The 19258-nt window shown below is 40.5% G+C and overlaps 1 protein-coding gene across 4 annotated transcripts in view; it reads left to right on the forward strand.

The window, feature by feature from the left end:
• The window catches only part of RORA (RAR related orphan receptor A), a 718773-nt gene that overhangs the window by 662388 nt on the left and 37127 nt on the right, over nucleotides 1–19258 (forward strand). For all 4 annotated transcript variants that reach the window (XM_023255280.2, XM_045060706.1, XM_019832321.3 and 1 more), the window contains one exon: nucleotides 10393–10478. In XM_023255280.2, the coding sequence (XP_023111048.1) occupies nucleotides 10393–10478 (86 nt within the window). The remainder of the gene's footprint in view (nucleotides 1–10392; nucleotides 10479–19258) is intronic.

Consider the following 19258-nt stretch of genomic DNA (forward strand, 5'->3'; position numbering starts at 1 on the left):
AATGAATATTTCTTAAATGACATAATCTACTATTCAATGAATAGTAACTGATCCAAAAAACAATCCAAGCCAATGGAAAGAAGCAATGGGTTCCTGATAAGCTTTGATGATATAATCTGGATTCTTCTTATTTTGACCCACTTCTGCACACCTCCATCCAGCTGGTTTTTGAGATAGCACCTGTGGTGGTGGGGGGGGAGCATAGAAATTACACAATTGGAATTAACAATCAATAGCTGACTTTTTAGGCAGGAGATTTTGGCCCTTTAAGGAGTATTATGAGGCAAACAGAATGTTTTGATTGATTTATTCAGTAAACTATGATGCTATATGCTGAGCATACAAGGGGTCGGACTCACATGAAGCCATAGAACAGATAGATTTAAGCAAATATCTTATTTGTCGTAAGATCCATTTCTATGTCCCTAGATTGCTCTGTCTTTGGACTCGTAATTGAATAACCAGGTTTGTTTATTTTTGTAACATTATATGCACACATTAAAAAACATAAAAGCTTCTACGTTGAAATACCAAGATTGCGCAATGAGGATAGCTTGAGGTATGCATAAACGTGTGAAGTTAAGAGAGCTGCCAAATGGAGTGTCAGGTGTGAAAATTGGTGGGTAATGGTATAAAGTAAGATTATTTCATAAAATGCAGTAAGAGTAATTCTGATGTTCTTGGTTAAGCAGAAACTAGATAAGATCTCCAGATTTGGTTTGGTTTGGTTTTAGAGATGTTCTTCTCTGTTATTGTGAAAAACAGACTTTAAAATGATGAAATCAAAGAGCTGACCCCGTTGCCCTCAACTGCAAGCGAAGGAAGATTTAACCTAAATGGGGCGCAGTTGTTCTTGTTAAGGAGAAAAAAGGAATTGGTATCTAGAGCGAGGTTGATCGCTAGAAAAGATTAGATGCAGTTCTGTGAGTCAGGTGACATTTTTTGGCCTAGTATTATCCAGGAGAATATAAGGGACACACATTTGCTGTTGGAAAAGAAGTTATTAGGGATTTACCTTGATTTGATCATAGTCTAACCACTTAGTAAAATAAAATGGATTCTTTTTCCTGCTGATATGACAGTTAACCCACACTGAGAGATTCAAGAGAAGAGTTTTTATTAGATATTTCTGAATGCAAGGTCCTAGAAAATCTTCAAGAATTAAATATTGAAAACGTGTAGTCAATTCTAGAATCTTAGAGGAACCTTATCCCAACTGAGAATAATTGACCAAATGGCCAGTTGCCTTTGTCTTGGTCCCTGATTGCATAGAACCCCACACATTCCAACAAGTATGTTTCACTGTTTACAAAGGCAGTAAGAGAGGTTAGACAGGGAAGACAAAACAGAGAAAAGTATTCATATTGCTGACATTAATGGCATCCTCTTTTAGTGACTGAGAATTTCTTCAGTATTTGCCCACTGGATGAGTACAGTGAAGATTAAGAAGCTGCCTCTCTTGCCATTCAAGTATTTTACTCAAGGTTGAGTTGGTTATCAGGTAGTTACCCAAAGAGGTCAAGAGTCAATTACTTTAAATTTTTTTTTTCAACGTTTATTTATTTTTGGGACAGAGAGAGACAGAGCATGAACAGGGGAGGGGCAGAGAGAGAGGGAGACACAGAATCGGAAACAGGCTCCAGGCTCCGAGCCATCAGCCCAGAGCCTGACGCGGGGCTCGAACTCACGGGCCGCGAGATCGTGACCTGGCTGAAGTCGGACGCTTAACCGACTGCGCCACCCAGGCGCCCCAAGAGTCAATTACTTTAAATGGCGGTGTTTTGTACATTACTGTGTAGCAGGAGGGTTCTAGACGGAACTGGATCTAAAAATCAAAGCCATCCACTATTCCTCTATGCGAAAAATCTGTTTCTTCTCTGATTTGACAGAATTTCCCTGTCTGGAGACAGAAACGCTCATCTGGATTGGGCTTTTAGCAAAGATACATAAGCATCAGGGAATATGAGTCAGTTTCTCTGGAAAGCTTTATCTAGTAAGGATAGAAACCTATTACAAAGGATTAATATTCAGTTCCCATTGTCAGAACTACCTGCATATTCACAGAAAGCCACATGAGAAGATATGCCTGTCTTCCTTATTCTTCAGAGATTTCCTGCATACACAACTAAGCTCTCTGAATTCATATGGGGCATTCTGGCCTAGTGTTTTAACTCTTATGCACCTAACTCATACATGTATAAAGTCTGAAGGAAATGGCCAAAGCCCCAAAATTCTAATTTTGTCTTCTTTTAATTCTAGTTTGTAGATGCTTGCTCTTGACTGTTTCAGGTGTGTTTATTTGTATGTATTTTGGCGGGTATATACAGTACTTTTTTATTAAAAAATCATTTTTTAAAAGGCTGTTAAGTTTTGGGGCACCTGAGTAGCTCACTTAAGCATCTGACTTCGGCTCAGGTCATGGTCTCAGTCGGTTAAGCATCCAGCTTTGCTCAGGTCATGGTCTCACAGTTCGTGAGTTCGAGCCCCACATTGGGCTCTGTGCTGACAGCTCAGAGCCTGGAACCTGTTTCGGATTCTGTGTCTCTCTCTGCCCCTCCCATGCTCACGTGCGCATGTGTGCGCGTGCTTTCTCTCTCTCTCTCTCAAAAAGAAATAAACATTAAAAAAAAATTTTTTTAAGCTGTTTTCAGCAGAAACAACAATCAAGTTAAAGATTTTAAGAAGTAGCTTTAAATAGTAGGTAAAATATAGGTGTTTTGTAAGAGAGCAGAATATGTGGCAGGAGTTTTGTTTTTTTTTTAACGTCTATAATTTGACAAGGTCCTTTGGGTCAGACATCAGCTTAACACCGAGGCTCAGGATGTCAAAGTATGACAAGTGTGTTTATTGTTTACCATGTGGGAACCATGCAGTTTCCATGATGCCCCTGCAACACTGCACAAGCCCTGGTGAAAGTTTAGTTTCAGTGACTTTGCTTGACACAGCTAAGATGGAGAGATGACCTCTTCATGTGTGTGTTTTTTTTCTTAAGTTGAGACTAAGACAGTAAGATCTGAACCTATTCGTCCTTCGAGAAGGCATTTTGGAAACCACCAATTAAAACCAAAACAAAACAAAACAAAACTCAAGTCTAGCTAGCAGATGAAAATTACAGTTCTGTGTATTTTTCTTTATTCGCTTTGTGGGGAAGCCTGTTGTGGGTAGTGAGGGCACGGCGTCCTGGCCCTTGCCAAGAATGATATGCCAAGCTTCCTAAAGCTTCCCATTTATATAAGTCTTTTCATCTTCAAAGAGCTTTGCGAGCATTCATTTGCCACCACCTGCCTGGGAGGTAAGAATTATTCCCATTTTGTGGACGGAGGAAGTGGGGGTGTGAGTGACTTGGTGACTTGTTTGAGGCCACCCAGGGAGTCAAGGGTCAGAGGGAGACTTGGAAGTGTTGCAAGCTCTGCTTCTTAGGTAAGTCAGCCTACAGCGCTTTCTCCTGTCATTTCCCCTCAAGAGCCCCAGATTGATGATAGCATAAACCTGAAGGCATCAAATAATCCTGAATATGGGGCGCCTGGGTGGCGCAGTCGGTTAAGCGTCCGACTTCAGCCAGGTCACGATCTCGCGGTCCGTGAGTTCGAGCCCCGCGTCAGGCTCTGGGCTGATGGCTCGGAGCCTGGAGCCTGTTTCCGATTCTGTGTCTCCCTCTCTCTCTGCCCCTCCCCCGTTCATGCTCTGTCTCTCTCTGTCCCAAAAATAAAAATAAAACGTTGGAAAAAAAAAATAATCCTGAATAGGAAAGAGACGCCAGGTCAGTCTTACTCGTGGCTGCCTCTACGATTAAATCTCTGGGAAATCTAGACCTAGAGAAGAAACCATTTAACCCTCCCGAGATTCATTCTCTGCATCTGTAAAATGGGGATAATAATACCCAGCAGCCTACTTCAGAGTTGTTGTAAGCATCAAAATCAAAACAAGCTAATGAGAACAAAAACTTTAAAATTTGTTGCACAACCCTGCAAAAATCAGATGTTATTATTGTTGCCAGAAATGACCACGAGGCTGCACTGCAAAGGGGGTAGGGCTTTTCTAATTAGGTGGCTAATTGCTTTGGTGATGTTTAGGGAGGATTAAGTACTGTTATGAAAGAATCCAAAGTCCATAGAAGGAAGGACCATAACAGAGAAACATACTAGTATTGGTATATATTTAGTAGGCAAAATAAATGGCAGAACAAGTTGATCATTAGTTTGTATAGGCTGCAGCTGGAACTTGGCCCTCCCCACCCTGAAGGACCACTGAGCATGCCTGGGCTGTGGAACATACCCATGCTGTACTCCCGAGCCGTGCATCCAGGAAAACAGAATGTGCCGAACTATTCAAAGCCCACAGTCTCTTCCCCTCCCATCGTGGAGAGGTAATGAGAGCTCTCTGCAAATCCTGCGGCGGCCTGTGGCCTCCAGCGGCAGCCCTGAGAGAGTGGAGGAAAATCATTTTGCTCCCTGAATTGTTCACCACTAGTACACACAGCGCCTTTGCACATTATGAAGGACGGCACCATGCCTGCAAGGTTGGTTTGAGAAAAAGGTGCTTATCTGGGCAGACAAATCCGTGCAAAGCTCCCTTACTCGGGGCTGTTACAGACACCCTTCAGGCTCAACAGCCAGGTGAATTTCAGCCCCGACTTTTGTCCCCTCAGTGGGACCCCATTGGGCAGGGCACACTGTCCCTGGAACTAGGAGGTGGCTAGACCCAGAGGAGCCATGAAACTCTAGAAGCCAGGAGCAGGTAAGCAGGTGTAGAGTCCACCAGCCGGCCTTGAGACGCAGGCCAGCCTGCCATCCAGGCAGCCACAGAAGCTTTTAATACCCCAGCAGTTTTAAACTGGGGATAAAATAAAGTGTCTAATCCATAAAGGACTCAAGCCATTTTACCGAAAATAAAAATCAAATGCCTTAGGGTTTTTCTTTTTTAATCTTTATTGGTTTTTCTGCTTACAAAAGTAATACATGCTGCTTGTAAAAAATTCAAATATTAGGGGAATATGTAACATGGCAAGTACAAAGTCCTCCACATTCTCAGCCCTCCAGAAAAAAAGCTGTCCACAGATTGGTATAAAAGATAGTTGTTTGGGAGTTTTGGTTGTTTTGTTTTTTTGGGTTTGTTTTTTTTTTTAAGCGGTAGTTCTCGATGGTTTTTGCAAGACACACAAACTCGCGTTAACATTCATCCATATAACTTCCTCTCTCGGGTGCATCCAAGGTTGGGCCATTTTCCTGGCAAGCCAGCAGGAACCCCGCCCTGTTCAGTCCAGTTCAAGAAAGTATCTGGTTGTGTATGTGAGCTAGAGTGGTAGATATTATTGAGGTAACCGTAGGCCCCTATTAGTTTATTCTTTATATGAACCAATAAAAAATTTAATTTTTTTTTACTATTATTAGCAACAAATTCCTTGTGACACACACCATAACGGATGGCAATATACGGCCGCGCCGTAGCATTTAAGTGCCAAGGCTGTAAAGGATTGCTGTGGTAGCTGGTCTCAACTGCCTGTCATATTATTTGGGGGATAAGCAGCTTTTCTCTATCCCCACGTTGGAAAGAGCTTAAAGTCTGGAGAAAAGACTTTAATTTCGCTATAAGGCAGGATTTCTTATCAACAACAGCAATAATAATAACTACTATTTATTGAGTGCCAAATATTTCTGTATGATGTGCATGTGTATCTACATAGAATACATACATACAATAATCATTTATGTGCTGTATCATGTGTACATTATTTCACTGGATCTTCCAATATGAAACAGAGGCTCAGAGAGGTGAAGTAATTTGCCCAACCTTTAAGAATTGTTAAACGTTGGTGTTAGTCATCTTAAGGTCAAAAACTCTACTCGAAATTCTATAAAGTGAAGAAGAATGTTCTAGAAGGTTGATGATTTCTTACAATTATAAAGTACTTGGTTATAAAGTAATTACGTATAACTTCCAGAAAGATATCTTGACATCGGTTCTCAGTAGTTATGTAAGTTTAACCAAATCATTTGTGTTGTGTCCTTTGCATCCTTGGTGAGTGGTGGCATACCAGTCATAGTATGTTCCTGATGTTTGTTATTGGAGAAGGTTAGCTTGGCTGTGAACTATGGTGGGAAATGGGGAAAAAAAAAAAACTAAAGTTTTGAGTTAAACAAAAAAGACAAAATGTGTCCAAATCCCAGCCTTCCATCTCCCTAGCTCTCTGACTTTGGGCAAGTTATTTAGGGTCTCTGAGCTTCGGTTTTCTCATCTGAAAAATGCAGATGATGGTGATGGTGATGGTGATGGTGATGATACCACCTTCCTCATAGGGTTATTGGAGAAATGGATATAATGCCTAACACATTATAAGCCAAATACATGTTTCATATTATTATTGTTAGTTATAAATCCGTTAGATTATCATGACATCACCTTTTTCCCCATGGAATGGGTACAGCTCTTGTACAATTGTATTTTTTAATTCTTTGAGAGAATGGGTATTTTTCTCTGGACTAAGATATCTCCCCAAAAAGGTACTGAGGAATAAGTGAAGTGTTAAGAATGCCATTGTCCATGCTCTTGTCCCTTTTATAATGAAAAGTAAAAAGCCAGCCTTTTCTCAAAGTACAATGTGAAATGACAGCCCAGCCCAAGGACCACTTGGCTAATTAGCACACTTGCATTCCAGGATTTCCTGACTCCCCGCTGCCACTTGTTGTCAGCTCCTTGAAACCGCAGAAATTTGCCTCTGCAGGTGTGGAGAGCGTGCTTGAATTACTTAGGGTGCGTGAGAGAGCAAATTATTTAGGCAATAGAGCAGAAAATGTGGGCAAATTAGAATTTTTCATAGCAAGATTGTGCATTGTTAAGCCAATTCATGATTATATGTGTACGTCTTGCTTCAGATATTCTGCTACACAATGAACGTCTTTGCTGCGATGAATATGTATGTGGACTAATTTAATCAATATACTTGTGACAGTAGTGGTGTCTGACAGAACTCATCCTTTGAAAGGCTGGCTGAGTTAATGTGTGCAGTATATATATGGGCCAAGACTCATAATTTGTCTTAAAAGAAGATTATTTTGAAAAGACACAACACTGCCTGTTAGAAAATGAAAAAGCCTGAGGGATAGAAAGCAAAGGGCAAAAGGGATTTTTGTCCTTTTCCCTCTTACTGGTCTGGAAACTCAGAACTAAACTGCTTTCCTTTTGAAAAAATATTGCAAGGCATTTTTTTCCTTCATTGATACATTTGAATTCTGTGAATTGACTAAAAGGTGGAGGGAAGTGGCTTTTATGCATTGTTGGATTAAATGGAAGGTTGAGTAAGTGCCCCGCTCCAATCTGCAAATGTTTGCTTTCTGGAAATATCAACACATGTGATCAGATCACATTCAGACAGTTTGCTTTTTTGGAGCAGGTGGATTTTAATCGTTTCCTAAAGAGCACTTGCAACTGAAATTGTCTTCTGAGATAAGAGAGCCACCCGGGGGGTAAGCTAGTAGAGTAGTTTAATCTGGCCAATCAGAACACCTGAATTTTGCTTTGGAGACTGCTCCCATCACCTTACTTTGAGATTCCTAGTGAGGCTTTTCCAATTCTGATTCTTTGGCCAACATTGTCCCCTAGAACTAAGCACAAACACAGCGGGAGTCAAAGGTCTGGGTAAATGACCCCTGCTTGAAAATACAGGTCAATATACAGTGAGTCCATTCAGACTAAGCATCTTGGCCTCCATAAATCTTGTGAAATATGTCTCAGGCTTGAATGTCCTCCAGATCTGAAGACCTGGGAGCTGAAGCAAGGCTGAACCCCAAGAATTTGGGAGCCTGACTCAGACCAGCAGAGCTATGCAGTAGTTGGTACCAAACTCTGGGTTTGTGCTACAACCACCCTCCTGTCCCATTCCCCAGCCCGAGCCAAGCCATGAGTCATTCTGAGGGTGGAAGTTCCGGGCCCGGATCCCAGGGCTCCCCCCATCATGAGCAGACCCCTCTGTGCCTTGCACATATCACTTGCAGGATGACAGGAGCCACTGGCAGGTGTTTGGGTCTTACCTATTAAGGTGATGTTTACATCATCATTTCACTTCTCATGGATAATCCACTGTGACCCCAGGCAAAATGAACAGCAATACGCTATTCTCCATTCGATCTAGATACAGCTTTACTCAGCATTCCCAATACTGGAGGGCCTTCATATCTTTTAAAGAACTAAATAGGTGTGCTTGATCTCACTATTGTTAAGCTGGAAGGAAGGTAACTCTTGAAAGGTCCGAATTCAGCACTAACATTGCTTTAATTGCCTCAGGTAGTTTTGATACAGACTTAAACTATAGGGTCTAATGAGGTTCATCTGTGTCTAATTTCTGTGATTACGGCTTGAGGTAAGACGTACGAAAAGCTCAGTGTCCGTCTTTTTATTTCACATATAAATTTTGTTTAATAGATGGTCCAGATACTTCGTGTTGCCTAATTATTCTATTCCTTAGGGGTTGGGGGAGGGGGGGTGGAGGCTGGTTCTCATTATAGACTACTTAATTCATATGGGAAAATCCAGGCCATCACTCTCAGCTGACATCACCTTCCAGAATGTCTCTACTACCACTTGGCTTTTGTGTCTCAGAAAGGTTGGACATAACTCTATCTAGATCTACAGACACTATGTGACACAAAACTTGGCCTTGACTATATTAAAAATACTGGAGGAGCCATAAATGTGAAGCATTATTAGAGTTCACATTTCATAAAGAATTTCCTTGAAGAAATCAAACAAGACATCAAGATGTGGTGGAAGATTTAGAAATGATCATTTTTGTTAAATGCAACCTTATAACACATTAAGCTGTGTAACTCAGAATAGACAATATACGAAAACACCATTATGTACATATTAGAAAACCCCATTACAGAAAATGTACTGGATGTAAGATATCAAACAATCTTTAATTCTGGACAATGAAACCCAGTAGGTCAACACTAAAAGTGATCGACATGAAAAGGCCTCTCCTTCTAGAATAGCTTGCACTCCCTAAAAGTCACTGCAGTCCTGTACTAGTCCCCTTGAAAGGAAGTTAGCAGGTACACATGGTTTATAATGAGGTTAAATCCAGTAATTTAATGTATGCTGTTTCTGAGTATCAAATGCAAACATTGCATCAAATCCGCAGTAAGAGGTTGTGGAAATTATTCCAGGATATGGGATTACGTTAGAACTAAGAGCGGGCTATATGTATAAGTGTGTTACTTACATCGTGCAACATAGCCCTTAGGTTAAGTCATTGCTTTGTGTAAGGCGTGGAGCCAGTTCGGGGCTATTTGAAAATGAAGTCCACTTATGCTCTTGCAATTGTGTTTGTGTGTGTGAGTTAGTAATCTATGATACTATGATATCCATAGTGAAGCCCATGAGAAATAAAATTTAGCAAAATGGAACATTCCGGGTAAACTGGTGAACATTGCCATCCTGTATCTCCAGCTCAGTGTTGATCTTTATTTCACATACAAATTACATTTAATGGGTGAGCCAAGAACTTTGTTTTGCCTAATTACTCTATTCCTTAGGTTATTTTTTTAAATCCTTAATTTTGTTCTTTCCAACCAACTGTGCTAAAGATCTATTGTGTTTGCTCAGAAATGTGCTTTGTCATCTTTGAGAACTTTGGTGTCATGTATATTAGTCTTTGGATGGTGTTCCAGTATGAGGCATCTTCAAGTAATCAGTTGGATAGAAACACACACACGCTGTACCAGGCAGTCAATTTCCAACTTGAAGAACTCAGAAGCTACATATACAATTGGTCAGGATTCACCATTATTAAATTCAGCTAGGATATTAACTTAATGGTTAAAAGGTTTTGGTCATACACAAATGGACTGATTTTTAACACATGGCAGCTGCATTAATTAAAAAAGATGATGAAGGCATTCTTATCTTGCCATCATATGTAACTTATTAATATTTTGAGTTGAATCATTTTCCTAAGCAGTCTTGACTTTTTGGAGTATATTTTTTCCCTACCAGTGGAGCTACAGTGCTCAGCCAAGACAGATTTATGACCTTTTAAAAATAATGATGGAAAATGAGATCGGAGGAAACATTTTAGTATCTGCTTTGCTCTGAGGCCTAAACTGCGAGCTCTCCAGTTCTTGAAGGCTTTGAAATGCTGATTCCAGTCTTCTTGTGGGTTCTTAAACACCTTCTCAAATGACCCATTTTAATAACCCGAAAGCTATTATATAACGAGCAGCCATAATTTAGTCCAGGGCTCTAGGGGGACCCTCACAGTTCAGCAATGAATAGTTAATGCAGTATAATGTTTAGCAGGTTATTAGTTTTCACTATACAAATGCTGATCAGGGAACGCTTTTATAAGGTGTTTAAAAGAAAATGTAATTAACTGGTTGCGTGCTTCTGTTGCAGCTCAAATTGAAATTATTCCTTGCAAGATCTGTGGAGACAAATCATCAGGAATCCATTATGGTGTCATTACATGTGAAGGCTGCAAGGTAAGCCTTTTTAATTGTTGTTGTTGTTTCTATTAATGCTGGAATGTATCTTTGCGATGTTACTTCTGCTATGTCTAAAAATTCAACTCCCTGGCATTTTGAGTGATGAGAAATGACAGGACGGAATAAATATTTTGGTGTTAAATTATAATTAAGGAAGTCGTATATATTTTTATGCCTTCCATCAAACTAACAGGAAGCTAGAGGAAAGTATTTGAGCATTGCTTGTCACTTCCAATCCTGGAATTGATTGAACTGATGAACAATCCCTTTTGGGTTTTTTTTTGTTTTTTTTGTTTTTTAAAGAAATGACTCTGGATTTCTGTAGTGTCCCTGTTATAAACTTTATAAGAAAATATTTCCAATGGTTTAATCAGAATGTAATCAGAATCTTATTGTTGGCACACATATGTTGATATAGCTAGCCAAATTACAGCAAAGCCACTGGATAGAACTCGGTTCTGGTCCTAATGCCACCACTGTCCCTCTTGCTTGGGCTTGTTTTAATCTTTTAGTGACTCAGTTTCTTCATCTATAAAGTGGGGATAACACCTGTTCTTCCTACCTTTTAGAACTATTCCAAGGATAGCGTGAAAACCTGTAAATAAAAGTCCTTGCAAACTGAAAAGTGCTATTTAAATCGAAATATTTTCATTCTTATTGCTGTTGTTACTACTTAATTATCGCTGATGCTGATCGAGGGCAATACGTTCAGCACAGGCATAATGTGGGAATGGGAATAGAGATGTTTATCCTCATCATTCAAGACCTCCAAACCCAGATTGCCTCTGTTATTCAAATTTCAATTTATTAAGATTTAAATCCTCCGGCTTATATTGGAAGGGCCTTGAGACAGCTTACAGGATAAAACAGTGCAAAATAAACAGGCAAGAAGCTATTTAAACATGCAGGAGGCCTCTGAGACAGTTGATTGCCACTGAACCAGGCCTGATTAGCCCTAAGGCGTTTTGAGGCGAAGGCAAAAAAATAAAATAAAATAAAATCCACAAATTTGGTCAGCTTTCCTTCAGTGAAATTAGAAAATATAATGCCATAAAATACAAAATCACCTTCTGATAACAAATAACTAGTGGGAGATTTCAGGGAAATTCGCCTCGTAATTTCTTTAAGTCTTTGTTTTACTCTTAATCATGGTAACGTGTGTTGCTTTGTACGCACACAGATCCGCTGTATTGATCCCATCTTGGTGCTTCTTGAGCTTTCTGCACACCGCCAAGCACGCTTTTTTTTTTTTTTTTCTAATCATCTGCCTTTTAGGAATAAGGAGTTTGCTACTTAAAGGGGATTTTGAATTGTTCATCGTTACATCAGTCCTCAAGGCCTCAGGTTCTAGATTACTAAGAAAAAAAATATGTCCTTTTACTTCTTCAATTTGCCCTCCCTCAAAATTAATCGATTAAGTAAATAAAAGTAGACACAATGAAATCAACTGCGTGACCTATGCCATCCCAGGATGTAAGGGAGGGTGGTCTGCCTGCAACGACTGACATCCCATTGATTTTCAAAGTTAATTCAGCTGACGTGGCTGGGCAGCCATCACACTTCACCCCCACCTACTCTGTGCTCACACCTCGTCCTGCTGGAAGATGACCCAGCCTTTCTCGGTGAAGGGAATGTAGACAGCGATGCCCCCTACCGGAAATTCCAAGCAAACATGATATTGTGCGTTGCACAGCGCCTGGATATTTCCTGAAGTGGACAGGGTCTTGGGCATTACCCACGTGTCCCTTCATTCTGCCTGAGAAGCTGACTACTCTCTCTGAGTCTCTTAGTAATGCCACGTGTCGTTTTCTGTGCCAACCAGAGTGAATACCTAAGAGTGGCATCTGAGGCAGGGCCAGGGTAGAGGTGGGGGCCACCTCGTATGAATACCCAACAATTCAGAAGATTAATTAACAACAGGCTGTTCAGTAAAATCAGAATTGTCTGAGAACCAGTGGGTTTACATAGGCATAAACAATGTGTGTTTTCTTTTTACTCCCAATGTTTATTTATGACAAGAATAACAGCAATAAGAAAACAAAAGGCACAGGGTGCCTAGGTGGCTCAGTCGGCTAAGCGTCCAACCTCAGCTCAGGTCATGATTTCTCGGTTCGTGAGTTCAAGCTCCACATCAGGCTCCACAGTGACAGCTTGGGATTCTCTCTCTCTCTCCCTCTCTCTCTGGACCTCCCCTACTTGCACACATGTGCTCTCTCTTTTTCTCTCACTCTGTCTCTCAAAATAAATAAACTAAAAAAAAAAAAAAGAAAGGAAAAGGCAGCTATTATTTCATAGTTATCACTTTTCTAGATTCCCTTCCGGATCTCATACCGCCTCAATGCCAAAGTGAGGGGTTTTTTGGTTTTTTTGTTTGTTTGTTTCTTGGTTATCTGTGGTTCTATTCTCCTGTCCTGTTGACTTTATACACTGGAAATCACAAAGACAAACAATTAAAACTTAGTTTTATTAACAGATTGGGCCTATGCCCAGCCTGGGACCAGTGCAGGGGTATGTGTTGATATTTGATGCGCATGGTATTTGCTCTGCAATTATAATTTCTCTCTGCTATAATTAATATTTTTATCTCTAGTTGTGGTGAAGTCTAGAGACTTCTGCTTTTGCCGTTGATGTTAATGATTTATCATGCTCTAACCAGGTGAGGGTGGTTACAGCATCATAAATTGTAAATAGTTTAGTTCTGTGATAGGATCATTAGCCATAAGGATAATTTCTAATTATATATATAAATAGATATCTAATGAAAGGAAGGAAAGGGACTCAGTCATTTTTGGAGCTAATCACTTTGTGAATGTATTTTAAATTGCATTTTAAAGTCAACCACCTGAAACCATTAGAAACCAGAGAACCTATTTAATTGCTGAAATGATCATTTATTTTACCACATATTTCCTCAGGTAAGCATTGCACATCAACAGCAAAACTGATAGAAGTTTCATAGCTGTTTCTCTGCTTCTTGGGTGTTCCCAGCTCACCCTCTCCATGTCCCCTTTGCTACCTGTGGAGAGACAGTATTGCGTCACTTATGATCTGACCCTGGAACAAGACTGCCTGGGTTTGAATCTAATTCTTCTGTTTACTGACTTGAGCACCGACCCAACCTCTCTGTGCCTCTTTCCCGTCTGTAATATCAAGATAGTGATTGTAGTTATTTCCTGGGGTTATCACATGCATTTAGGTAAAGCGCTGAGAAAAATGCCAGGCGTATAACAATCACTCAGTAAGTGTTGGCTGTTGTTATAATCGTTCCTAGCCAAATTCCACATGCTTGAGTCATGCTACTGTAGTCAGCTATCATTTCTAGGACATGTAGGGGTCAAGTCTTAATTTTGTGACCATTTGCTATTTGTTATGCAGACCTTGCTAATAAAAACAAAATAATGAGAACCACCCCCACCTTGGGGCCAGGCACCATATAAGAGCTGTAAGGGGTCCAAAGACATAGAAGACCTGATCCTTCCCTCAAGCAGTTTATGATCTAGTTGTAGAGATGAGGTCTGCATAGGAAAAGCTAAATAGCAATGCAAGAACTAAATCCTAGATTTAGTAAGCCAGAAAAAAAAATTTAAAGTGGGGAGGAAGTTCAGGTAGAGATCCACCCATTTAAGGTCAGTTGAATTTTGACAAAGATGCCAGTTTAATTCAATGAAAGAAAGATGGGTCGTTTCAAACAATGTTGCTGAAACAACTAGACATTAATATGAAAAAGGAAAAAATTAACTTCACGTTTATACCTTTCCCTGAAAGCAAAAATTAACTTAAAGAATGTACTAACTGGGGCACCTGGATGGCTCAGTGGGTTAAGCATCTGACTTCAGCCCAGGTCATGATCTTACTGTTTGTGAGTTCAAGCCCTGCATCTGTGCTGTCAGTGCAGAGCCTGCTTCAGGTCCTCTGTCCCCCTCTTTACCCCTCCCCCACTCACATGTGCCCACATACACATGTGCTCACTCTCTCGCTGTCTCTCTCAAAAATAAAATAAAACATTAAAAAAAAGGGTCAGAGGAGCGCCTGGGTAGCTCAGTTGGTTAAGCATCTGACTGGATTTTGGCTCAGGTCATGATCTCATGGTTCATGAGATCAAGCCCCATGTTGGGGCTTGGGATTCTGTCTCTCTCCCTCTCTCTGCATCTCTCACCCCACCCCCTGCCCCACTCACTCTCTCTCTCTCTCTGTCTCAAAATAAATAAACATTTTTTTTTTAAATTTTTTTTTCAACGTTTATTTATTTTTGGGACAGAGAGAGACAGAGCATGAACGGGGAAGGGGCAGAGAGAGAGGGAGACACAGAATCGGAAACAGGCTCCAGGCTCTGAGCCATCAGCCCAGAGCCCGACGCGGGGCTCGAACTCACGGACCGTGAGATCGTGACCTGGCTGAAGTCGGACGCTTAACCGACTGTGCCACCCAGGCGCCCCAATAAACATTTTTTAAAAGAAGAGGAAGAAAAAAAAAAGAATATCCTAAGAAAACGACATAATGCTGTATTATTTCTAGAAGGAATCATGTTTTTGTAACAGTAGACATACAAATATTTCCTCAGACCACACACTGAAGTCCTTACCTTATTTTAAAAAATAATAAATTGGACTTCATCAAAATTGAAAACTTGTGCCCTTCAAAAGCTATCATTACTAAAACGAAAAGGCAAGCCATGTGCTGGAAGAAATAGAAGGAAAAAAAGCCAAATCTGAAAATAAATAAAAGGACAAAAATAATAATAAAAAGGAACAATAACAAGAACCATCTCTTCACAAAACCCGGACAAGGAGCCAATAAACACATGGATACAGTCTCAAGATCTCTAATCGTTAGGGAAATGTAAATAAAACCGCAGGGAAATACCATGACGTATTCACCTGAGAGACTAAAATTAAAATAGAACAAAACAGCAGCAAGACGAAGAAGAACAAAAACTCTGCCAATGATAAACCTGATGAAGATACAGAGAAACTGGTGAATTTTCCAGTCTCCTGTCATCTGGGGGCGGGGCTGTGAAGAAAGGTGGCATCTCATAAGCATCAACCTAACATATGACCTCACACCCGATCCTTGGTGTTTCCCGGAAAGAAACACAAGCACCTGTCATGGAAAGACTTTTCTGTGAGTATTTGCAGCCCCTTTATTCACAATGTCCACAAAGCTTTGGAAAGAACCCAAATGCCCGTCAAGTGAAAAAGGAGTAAAAGTGGGTGGTGGATGGATAAAGAAGATCCATCGAATGGAATGCTGTTTGGCGATAAGAGAGAATGTACCCGGTATGCACAAAACAACATTCTGGTAAATGAGAGAAGCCAGAAACAGAAAAATACATACCGTATAATTGCACTCAGAAATCATTCTAGAAGAAGTACCAATCTTAAATCTATAATGGCAGAAAGCAGATATGGTTACCTAGAGCCAAGGTGAGGAATGACCGCTAAGGGAAGGACACTTTTGTGGTTTGTGGCAATGTTCTAAGGTGGCGGTAGTTACACAGGTGTGCCCATTGTCAGAGTTCATCAAAGTGGACTCTTCACTTAGTGGTGCGTTTTTGTATTTGATTTATGCCTCAGTGAAGTTCATTTAAAATATATATAAAAATGGGGCTCCTAGCAGTGTCCGATTCTTGATCTCGGCTCAGGTCATGATCTTGCAATTCATGGATTCGAGCCCTGCATCGGGCTCTGTGCTGACGGTGCGGAGCCTTCTTTGGATTCTCTGTCTGCCAATCCCTCTGCTTTCTCTCAAAAAGAAATAAACATTTAAAAATAAAATAAGGGGCACCTGGGTGGCTCAGTTGGTTAAGTGTCTGACTCTTAATTTAGCCTCAGGTTATGATCTCACTGTTTATGTGATCAAGGACCATGTTGGTCTCGGCACTGACAGCACTAAGCCTGCTTGGGATTCTTTCTGCCTTCCCGTGTGCATTTCTCTCTCTCTCTCTCTCTCTCTCTCTCTCTCTCTCTCTCTCTCTCAAAATAAATAAATAAACTTAAAAGTTTTTGAAAAATATATGCACATAAAAAGAACAAAATCCTGGAGTAATGTCACAGTCTATCATGTGGCACAAACAGCACATACCCACTAGGCAGCAAGAACCCACAGACGGGAAAGTCTTGGTTGTATTTTGCGGACAACATATAATCCGGTTTAAGTGGGGCAAAGGGTAGCTTTCTGTGGACACTGGATAATAAGGACAAATAGGTACGCCATTCCCAAATTTATAAAGAGTCCATTATGCCAAGGTTTTTATTACGAAGGTACTTTACTTGTTCTCTTGAAATAATGAGGTAACAGTATACCAGCCTTGGTCATGCCTTGAATGTTGCATCTCAGAAGAACATAGATAATAGGTCTGCAGGGGTGTGGGTCTGTCACTAAAGATACTTTTGAAGGCTTGGAACAGAATTGAGTCTTAGCACTGGATAAGTTAGGAGGCGGGTGTGGGGTAAACTGAGGCAGGCCTGCCTGGGAGGAGGGGCCAGGCCATGGAATGGGCAGGCAGAAGAAAAGGCCAGAAATAAAACAAGAGGCTGCAGATATTAGGGTTGAGGTTCAGTCTTCAAAGTGAATAAAACTGCTGAAGTGTTTATAGAAAAATGACACTGGTTGAGGTTTCCTTTGAGAAATGGCCCTATTTGTCATTCCACTTCCCTTCCCAGCTTCATTGTTAGATACAGTGGCTGCTCAGATGATGATGAAAAAAAATTTATCTCATGATAAAAAACACAGGTTTTTTTAAAAAGCTATATTCTTTAGATTTTGTTGGATATACAGTTTCAACTTTAACTTTTTAAATAATAATGTACAGTCAAGTGTTGGAGTTGGCAAATTGATTTCTGATTACATTTAAGACCTTTGCCCTTGATAGGGTAACAACAGACTAGCGTTTGTTTGTCACATACTTATTCGTCAATTAATACATGTAAGGTGATGTCTTACGCAAAGTTTGCTTTTCCACCCAGAGAATTTGGAGGAGTATCTTTGCATTAACAGTATGCTGTCTGAGGGGCACCTGGGTGGCTTTGTTGGTTAAGCTTCAGACTCTTGATTCTGGCTCAGGTCATGATCTTACGGTTGTGGGATCGAGCCCCACGTTGGGCTCTGCTGAGCATGGAATCCACTTAAGATTCTCTCCCTCTTCTTCTGCCCCTCCCCTCCTTGCACATACACATGCTGTCTCATATGCACTCTCTCAAAACAAATGATTAAAAAAAAAACAATATGCTATCTGAGGTTAACAATAAAAAGCCTTTCAAAGATAGCCAGAGTGCAAAATTGGTACTTTTCTTTTTTTCTTTTTTTTCCTGAAAGAGTTAAAGCAATTTCTGGAGCTTTTTATGTTTTAGGCTAAAAAGAAATGTCCATAAATATTCCATTTAGGCTCCAACTGTTTCTTAGAGGATTTTAATATTTTTATTTCAGTTGTGAAATGTTACTAGCTTTGGAGCAATTTTATCCACTTTTCAACAGTGATATATTCCTGCCCAACACTTTTATTTTTTCTTAAGTTTATTTATTTTGAGAGAAAGAGAATGTGTGTGCATGTGTGCAGGGGAGGGGCAGAGAGAGAGTGAGAGAGAGAGAGAGAGAGAGAGAGAGAGAGAGAATCCCAACCAGCCTCCATGCTGTCAGCACAGAGCCCAATGCAAGGCTCAAACCCAAGAACCATGAGATCGTGACTTGACCCGAAATCAAGCATCAAATGCCCAGCCGACTGAGCCACTCAGGCATCCCTAACCCTTATTTTAGTGTTTTAGAACACCTGGACCCAATATTAGAGCTAGCCATTTAAAACAAAAATTAGACTTGGCTGTTTCTGCAACCTGTGACATCAGGGTTTCGGTTCTGTTATATACAGGTGATAAGAAAAAAAATGTATGTAGCTCACGCTTCCAGTCCTGTGATGAAATACACTGGTAATAGAGTGTGTTAAATTCCAATGTGCATCCAGATGATTTGGATTTTTTTTTTTATTGTTGTATTTTTTGTTTCTTTGTTTTGGTCTTAATCATGTCTCAGTAACTACTGCCCTTCCTCGGCTCACAGGCAGTGCTGGGCTTATGGCCTTGTCCTCAGTAGGGGCTCTAACATAGCGTCCGACTCTGGGCAGGGCCCCTCATGCTTGCTTGGGGAATCCCTGCTGTTCAATGTGTTCATTTGGATTGGGTCTGAGTGTCACAGATCACAGTATGCCAAAGCAGACGTCTACGCTTACCAAACATGACACGTGAGGTCAGCTTTAATCAGAGATCATTTGCACATACAATTCTACAGGGAGGCCAGTCATTATTGAAGGAGAAAGTTGTTCAGGAGATCTGTGATTCCATGATTTATTGCTACCAGATGTATGCGTGTGGAGCTGTACTAGCTAACTTTTGCGAATGAGGTTGCCTATTCTTTTCTGAAGCACAAATTCTCTTCTTCATTTGCTTCCTTGGGGAATATTATTCCTGCCCCCACCCCACCCCCTGCAACTTAATTCTATCATTTCCCTCTGCCTCTTCCTGTCTCTGATTTTAATCTATTCATGCCCTCTCCTCCCCCCTCAGTAAGATTACGTTGGCAATTATTTTCTCTCTTTCTTTCTTTCTTTCTTTCTTTACTTTAAATACTTAACTCTCTCCCCATGTTTATCCAAAGATGTTTCTTCTTCCTCGCTCCCATATTTCTGAATATTCTCAACAGAAACTTCCCGAGAGAAATAAAATTGTAACAGTTCATCTTTTACATAAGGGATTCTCTGCTGTGACAGGGACACACACACTCTCTTCAAG

This window comes from Felis catus, chromosome B3, assembly GCF_018350175.1.
Source record: "Felis catus isolate Fca126 chromosome B3, F.catus_Fca126_mat1.0, whole genome shotgun sequence".
Classification (NCBI taxonomy): domain Eukaryota; kingdom Metazoa; phylum Chordata; class Mammalia; order Carnivora; family Felidae; genus Felis; species Felis catus.